Here is an 8,038-nt window from a genome sequence, read left to right as displayed (position 1 = left end):
CAATCAGCTGAGCTTAGGACTGAACTCCAGGCTGCGTTCTACTCTATAGTCTCCCAGGAAGCACAAGTTCTCACTTCAGAAAAGCCGGGCACCATACAGCTGGACAAACCTCAAAGAGCACAGGTCAAGACAGCTTCCTCTAAGCAAGTTGTGTCGCCTGTTGTAGAGACACTGCATGTAGCAGAGAGTGCAGTTGATTTCAAGGCTGTGAAATCGGAGGCAGCTGCACTCAAAACTGAATCCAAAATGATGGTTGAACGCTCTGCAGCCGGGCAGAAGGTGGTAGTGCAACAATCAAAGTCAGCCAGCATAGAACAGTACACGTCTACCCAGATTAAAGTCTCCACTGAGTCTCACATGGCTATTCAGCAGGTGACGAGGTCAGTAGAGGTGAAAAGCACACAGAGAGATGCAGGAGCAGCTAGTATTTCAGTTGCAGCTCCTCCCACAACTGCCCTTGTGGAGGAGGTAGTTGATGTCAGCATCCAGAGGGAGCACAGAGAGGAGGTCGTTCAGGAAGAGTTCATAGAGACCAAGTCAGTGGAGAAAGAATCCCCCAAAATATTTGTGTCCCTTGAGGACTTATCCGTTGATGAGGACAGCAAAGTTACCTTTTGCACCACCATTATGTATGTTACTAAGGTTAACTGGTTTTTCAATGGAGAAATAGTGAAATCTGGCAAAGAGTTCCAGTGTTTTAAAGACCACGACACATACACACTGGTTATCAACAAGGTTGTCAAGGAGAGGCATCAAGGGGAATATGTTTGTGAGGCTGAAAATGAGGTCGGCAGGACTACGACATCTTCAAGACTCACAGTAGTCCCAAGAGGTTTGACACCAGAAAAAGTTAATGTTTCATCTTTTCACCCATTTACTCGTTTTTGCCTAGAATCACTGAATAATCCAATCAAAGTAGTCCCTTCATAGCCTTTTGTCTTCACATCAAAATTATGCATTTGCCATTTTCATTTCACCGAACACTGGTCACCAGATGGTACTAACCCACCCACCATGTCCTATCTGTTTGGCTCTAAGACCAGAACCACCACTGCCATGCAGGTTTAGTGAAAAGCACTGTAAGATTAGCCTACTGCACTGGTTGCTGTGATTTTGGCCTTTGAGTAATTGTCACTGTTTCCATTGATGCTTTGTCATTTTCCCTCATGCTGTCGTTTTCCTGTTGGTTCATCGTTTTCTTTTTAACAGTTCCTCTCTGCATGATTACAGGACCTCACTTAGACTGTCCATCATCTTCCATAAATCTGTCGTTTCTTATTCTACCTGCTTGAGCCCTAACTCCACAGGAAACACAGGAGACTGTGGGGTTAACGTTCTCGCTGTCTTTTCCTTCATACACAGTCTGCTCCAGACCTGTCCTCCATCATCTTTGTGTCATTTCACTGTTGTTTATTCGGTTTTATAGACGAAATTACTAACATTCATCTTTTTCATTTTCTCCTTTGAATGGGCCACAGTGCCTCCTATCTTTAAGCAGACAATCCAGCCCCTTGAGATCAATGTCGGGGGTCATGCAAAGCTGGAATGTGAGATTGAAGATGCTCCAAGCGTGACTTTTAAATGGTTCAAGTCGGGAGTGGAGATCAGACAGGGCGACAAGTATCGTATCCTCAGTAGCCACATCGTTTCGTCCCTGGAGGTGCTGAACCCGATCAAAGCTGACAGCGGTGACTACACCTGTAAGGCATCAAACCAGCATGGTACTGACAGCTGTACCGGTGCGCTCATTGTAACAGGTAAGACCCCAGTGGGGCGTGTTTTTATCTAATCCAGCACTGTACTTATGCATGTGTTTGAGAGAGAGAGAGAGAATTATATAACACATTTACACTGTTTATAACCTTGATCATCATGGTGCAGTGTGGATGTGATAACTTGGTCAAGATATGCATATGTCACGTGTCACGTTTAGCAATGATGATGATGTTGAGGAGCAATGTTGAAAAAGTCTCTGCTGTGATCAAAAATTCCGGATCATATAGGTTACATTGAAATTGATGTTACCACAGTATTAAAGTATTTTATATTCTACCTGCTCTCCATAGAAATGTACCCCCCGGTATTTGTATCAAAACCAGAACCAATGACTTTATATGTGGGCAAACAAGCTGTGTTCCAGTGCTCGCTCACTGGATCCTCGCCCATGGACGTTGTCTGGCACAAGGACAACATAGCCATCACCTCCCAAGGGAACTGTGTCATGAAATGCGAAAAGAACAAGTATTCCCTTCAGATTAAAAATCTCGAGCTGAGTGATCAGGGACTGTACCTGTGTAAAGCCTCCAACAGTGTGGGCACTGCAACGTTCACCACAGAACTCAATGTTATCTGCAAACCCAGCTTTATTAGGACAATTCAGCCAGTTTCAACTGCCGTTAACGACCAGCTAAGGCTGGAGTGCCAGGTGGATGAAGACACTGGTGTCACAGTCACCTGGACCAGGGATGGCAAAAAAGTTCACCTGAGCATGGAGACCAAACTGTCCTTTGAGGACAAGGTTGCTGTTCTTGAGATACCTAAGTCCAAAGTGAAGGACTCTGGGAAATACGTTTGCACAGCTACTAATGAGGCTGGAAGCTCATCATGCGAGGCTGTTGTTTCGGTGCAAGGTAAGGATTTTGAGGAGCTTTACATTAGCTTTGGCAAACATATTGGTGGAATATTGCTTGAAGTGTGGGCTCACTAACTCTATGTACTATTGTCTTTTTGTTCTTACACTGTGTACCATGTTCTTTGGATTCCTTGTTGTTCTTCTTTTGATTTTATTTAATGTTTGAAAAAAAAAAAACCCCATTACTTTCAGAGCCACCTACTTTTGTCAAGAAAATGGAACTAAAGCATACATGGAAACAGAATACATCTGCACGCCTTCAGTGCACTGTTAAAGGTTCTCCTGAACTTCACATCCACTGGTTCTGGAATGAGAGAGAGCTCGTTGATGGGGAAAAATATAAGATCTCTTTGAAGAATGGAGTTGCCTCTTTGGAAATTATAAACGTTCTTGTCACAGACAGTGGAAATTACACCTGCGAAGTGTCAAACAATGTTGGTAGTGAGAGCTGTGTTACCCTGATAACTGTCAAAGGTTTGTCAAATCTCGCTTTTTGTTTCATCATTCACAGTTCAGTGCTGTAAAAGGGCATTTTGTTCTTTAACTGCTACCTGTCTAACAAACAGAGCCGCCTGCCATTAGAAAAGAGCTGCAGATGTTGGAGGTGGTAAAAGGAGCACCAGCTCAGCTGGAGTGTGAGATCACAGGAACGTTTCCGTTTGAAATCACCTGGATGAAAAATAAAAAGGCCATCAGCAGTAATCAGAAATATAAAATCATATCCCAGGATTCCTTGTCTAGGCTTGAGATCAAGACCTTTGAGAGTGCCGATATTGGAGATTACCAGTGTGTCATCTCTAATGATGTGGGTAAAGCCAACACTACAGCTTTAGCTAAACTTAAAGGTTGGTAAACTCAGCACAGAATTGAACTGTTCCTTCTATGGAAGTTTCATTCTTGTACTAAACAGATAGTTTCACCTCGTACTGTTTTGCAGAACCGCCAATTTTCTCAAAAAGAGTTGAGAGTGCCACTGCAGTGTTAGGAAACGCAGTGAAACTACAGGGTACTGTTAAAGGGTCAGCCCCTATCACTGTTAAATGGATGAAAAACGGTGAAATACTGAGATATGATGATCCAAACATCAAGGAGGTGTTTGAGAACAACGTAGCAAGCTTGTCAATAACAACAGTGGCAATCAGCCACGGGGGCAAGTACACGTGCCAAGCCCAGAATGATGCCGGGCAGCAGAGCTGTGAAGCCACCTTGACTGTACAAGGTCAGAAGATGCAGAGCCATAGATTTATGTTGTTGATTTTTTTAAACCTACATTCTTGTGTTTCAACAACAACCGCATTTATCTTCTTCCAGAACCTGCCAGAATTGTAGAACCTGCAGAGTCTATTACTGTAACAGCAGGAGATTCAGCCACACTAGAGTGTAAGATCTCTGGAAGTCCAGAGCTCAAGGTGAAGTGGTATAAAGATGGGAAAGAGATGATCAGTGGCCGGAAGTACAAAATGACTCTCAAGGACAATGTCTCCACAATGAAAATTCTAACGGCAGAAAAAGGCGACACTTCAGAATACAAATTTGAAGTGTCCAACAAAGTTGGAAAAGATCAGTGTACCTGCTCCGTCACAGTTTTAGGTCAGATCCCAGTTTAATTCAATTTTGCTGATATATTTCTGACTTTACAATATATTGAATAAGTTTGTTTAGGTTTTTGTAGTGTGTCAGTGGCAAAGTGATACATACACAGATAGCTTGTGCTGTTATCCCCATGATACTTAAACAACCCTCGAACAAGGTATCTACTAAAAGGTTACGCAAATCCACTAAGCTAATGATAATTTAGCTATGACTTTAAAATTATTGGGAAAAATAATTTCAAACCAGAAATTTACATATTTGAATGTTCTTATGGGGGTCTCACTGGATCAGCAACTCTTGTGTGCTGGACTTTTCTATTCTGGAAAAAGCTCCCAAATGTAAAATAAAGCGATAAATATATTAGAAATGTATCAACAACACAACTACAAAAACCTAAACTGTCACAAATTTTAAACTTTAAACAGTGACACAGATAAATAATACCTAAACACAGTCAAGTAAGAAAAAAATTCATTTTTTTTTCTCAACAACCAGATCGTATTATGCCCCCAACCTTCACTAAGACCTTGAAAAGAGTTGATGGAATCATTGGCAATGACATCTGCATGGAATGTAAGGTGTCTGGGTCACAGCCAATGACCATTGCCTGGTTTAAAGATGACCAGCAGGAGGTGTCTGGATTGAAGTTCCAGCCAGAGTTCAAAGACAGCTCTGCTACGCTGAAAATCCTTTCCCTGGAAAAAGCTGACTCTGGAGTTTACAAATGCAGAGCTAGCAACTCGGCTGGGTTTAAGGAAACCAGTGGCACGCTCTACGTCAAAGGTCATTAATGCTCTTGCTTTTTGTTTTAGTCGCTCTTTAGGAACCTTAAATAATTTGTAACCATGTCTTGTAAATGGCTTTCAGAGCCCCCAGTGTTCACACTGGAACCCACAAACCAGGATGTAATACCAGGGACCACTGTGTCCTTTAAATCAGCCTTCAGTGGAACGCCTCCTCTGGCTGTAAAATGGTTTAAGGAGGAAAAGGAAATAACAACTGGTGGCACATACTTTATTAAGAAAGATTCCTCTTCCAGCTCTTTAGAGCTTCATGCTGTTAAACCAGGTGATTCTGCTAAGTACACATGTCAAGTGTCCAACGATGCTGGAAAGGTGGACTGCACAGCTGTACTCTTTGTGAAAGGTGCTGTATTTTTTTTTGTTTTTTTAAGTGTTGGGCTGTTCTACATTGATGTTATTCATTCATACAACCCTTAAATACAACTTGTTCCCTCAGAGCCCCCTATGTTTATAAGGAAGCTGGAGACGACAAAGCTCCTCACCAGCGGCGGCTCCTGCAAGCTGGAGTGCAAAGCAACAGGCAGCCCCATCATTAACTTTAAATGGTTTAAAGATGAGATGGAGATCAGCCCTGGGCCAAAATACACAATGTCTGTGGTAGATTTGGTGGCATCCATAGAAATATTGGGTTGTTCTGTGGAGGATAGTGGAGAGTACTTGTGTGTGGCTTCCAGTGAGGCTGGTGTAGACCGCTGCAGCAGTACAGTTACTGTCAAAGGTTGGTTGTATTTCTTTAGTAGCTATGACCCATTTGCTCTGGAGTAATAGGAATACTTTAATTTTCACTGTGCAAATGACAGTCATAATTTGAAAAGTTGTCACGTTTTTAGTCTCAAGCATCTTAAAACCGATCTGATGCCAAATGTAACATTACCAAAATTTTGCACCTATTGCTAGAGTTCTGATTAATAGGTTTCAAATTTCACGTGGATGGTTCTGTATTATATCCTGCCGTTTAGCCCTCAAGAGGCACTTTAAGCCCAAACAAGATTTTTCACTTCACTTTAATCATCAAAAAATGTGTACTTTTATAACTTTGTTGCATCTGCTGTTTTCCTTTAGAACCTCCGGTGTTTATTCGTAGCCTGGAACCCAAAGATGTGGTGAAGGGTTCAGAACTGACTCTGGAAGGCCAGGTGTCAGGCTCTGTCCCATTCAGTGTGTCTTTTTATAAAAACACAAAACCAGTTAGAAACGACAAAAGGCACACAATTGTGGTCAAAGACGACCTGGTGGCACTGCAGGTGCATGCAGTTGAAGGGACTGATGTCGGTACTTACCAGTGTGTTGTTGAGAACGAAGTCGGCACTGCTTCCTGCGAGTGCGAAATTACGCTGAAAGGTTGTTCTTCACATCATTGGTTGTAAAGGCAGACATTTTGTAAGAGTCAATTGTCGATAACTTTGACTATGTTCCTTATAGAACCGCCATTGTTTGTGCAAAAGCTTGAAAACCTCAGCTTGTTGGTTGGCAGTGAAGCTAATTTGACATGCACTGTGAAGGGCTCTGAGCCTATAACTGTGTCCTGGCTGAAAGACAACCACGAGCTTAAGGAAGCCGAGAACGTTCAGATAACGTTTGAGAACAAAACGGCAGTGCTGCACATCACCCACTTACAGAGCATCCATGGCGGCAAATACTCCTGCCAAGCACAGAACCAGGCCGGGAGCAAAGCCTGCTCTGCGGTGTTGACCGTCAAAGGTTGTGACTAAAATGTTATTCCCTTTGTTTACATGAAACCAAACTGTTTCGATTTTTCTAACTGTCTTGTTTGACATCTCAGAGCCAGCTAAGATCACAGAGGAGGCCAAGTCGATCAATGTGACTCAGGGAGATCCGACCACCCTAGAGGCCCGGTTCTTAGGCACTAAACCACTAAAGGCCAAATGGTTTAAAGCGGGCAAAGAGATTTTGTCAGGCTTGAGATACAAAGTCCAGAGCACAGACACAAGCTCAGTGCTGAACATCAGTAAAACAGAGAAAAGTGACACCGGTGAATACACCTTTGAGGTGTCAAACGATGTCGGACAAAGTTCTTGCAAGGCTACTCTTACTGTTCTTGGTGGGTTCTCCAAGTGCGGATCCAACAAATTGCTGTGGATTTTGGTTAATTCTTAAGATTCTGATTCTGATTTCTTCCCTTTACCAATGCTAGATCAAATCATCCCACCCTCTTTCACGAGAAAACTCAAGAAAACTGAAGGAATTAAAGGATCGTTTGCTCATTTGGACAGTCTGGTGTCCGGCTCGCTACCTATAACCATACAGTGGTACAAAGATGAAAAGGAGATCCAGACAGATGACAAGCATAAATGCACTTTCTTTGAAAATGTTGCTTTTCTAGAAATCTCTGATCTCGATGGTAGAGACAGTGGAAGCTACACCTGCATTGCCAAAAACAAGGCAGGAACAGTTCAGTGCTCAGCTGCTTTGTTTGTCAAAGGTTTGAAAACAGTTTATGGACACTGATCAAAGCCACACATCAACAAATGTTCAGATTTCACCAGTTTCACTGTTTTACTTCTTCTAGAACCACCGTGCATTATTGAAAAACCAGAATCCCTTAATGTGCTTCCTGGATCAAAGGTCCAGTTTAATACACTGGTTTATGGGACGCCACCGCTAAAAATTAAATGGTTCAAAAATAATAAGGAGATTGTATCCAGCGCTGACTGCTCAGTGGTTAAAGACAACACCTCCAGTTCCCTGGAGCTCTTCTTTGCCAAAACCACTGATTCTGGAGACTACATCTGCGAAATACAGAACGACGTAGGCTCGACGTCCTGCCAAGCCACACTATTTGTCAAAGGTTGTCAACTTTCTTATAACACCAAACAACAAATTTTAAATCTGTTTCCATTCATTTGTTCTGAACCTGCAGTTGAACAATACAGATTTTTTTTGTCGCTGATCTGAAGTAGCCTGACAAACATTTGGATGGAAACACAAACATGTAACACAGATTTCTACTCTTTATCTTTTCACTTTTAAATCTTCATATCATTACTTT

At 42.3% G+C, this 8,038-nt stretch overlaps 1 protein-coding gene across 1 annotated transcript in view; it reads left to right on the top strand.

Moving 5' to 3' along the window:
- LOC103391545 (titin-like) overlaps positions 1-8,038 on the top strand; it is a 180,669-nt gene that overhangs the window by 41,009 nt on the left and 131,622 nt on the right. Inside the window, 13 exon segments of the mRNA XM_025063701.1 lie at positions 2,067-2,630; positions 2,825-3,106; positions 3,199-3,477; positions 3,570-3,851; positions 3,944-4,222; positions 4,721-5,008; positions 5,093-5,371; positions 5,465-5,746; positions 6,091-6,369; positions 6,451-6,729; positions 6,812-7,090; positions 7,184-7,471; positions 7,559-7,837. Of these exon segments, the coding sequence (XP_024919469.1) occupies positions 2,067-2,630; positions 2,825-3,106; positions 3,199-3,477; positions 3,570-3,851; positions 3,944-4,222; positions 4,721-5,008; positions 5,093-5,371; positions 5,465-5,746; positions 6,091-6,369; positions 6,451-6,729; positions 6,812-7,090; positions 7,184-7,471; positions 7,559-7,837 (3,939 nt within the window).

The sequence above is a fragment of the Cynoglossus semilaevis genome, chromosome 16 (assembly GCF_000523025.1).
Source record: "Cynoglossus semilaevis isolate Cse_v1.0 chromosome 16, Cse_v1.0, whole genome shotgun sequence".
Classification (NCBI taxonomy): Eukaryota; Metazoa; Chordata; class Actinopteri; order Pleuronectiformes; family Cynoglossidae; genus Cynoglossus; species Cynoglossus semilaevis.
The sequence above is the reverse complement of the archived record's forward strand: the minus strand, read 5'-3'. Positions and strand labels throughout refer to the sequence as shown.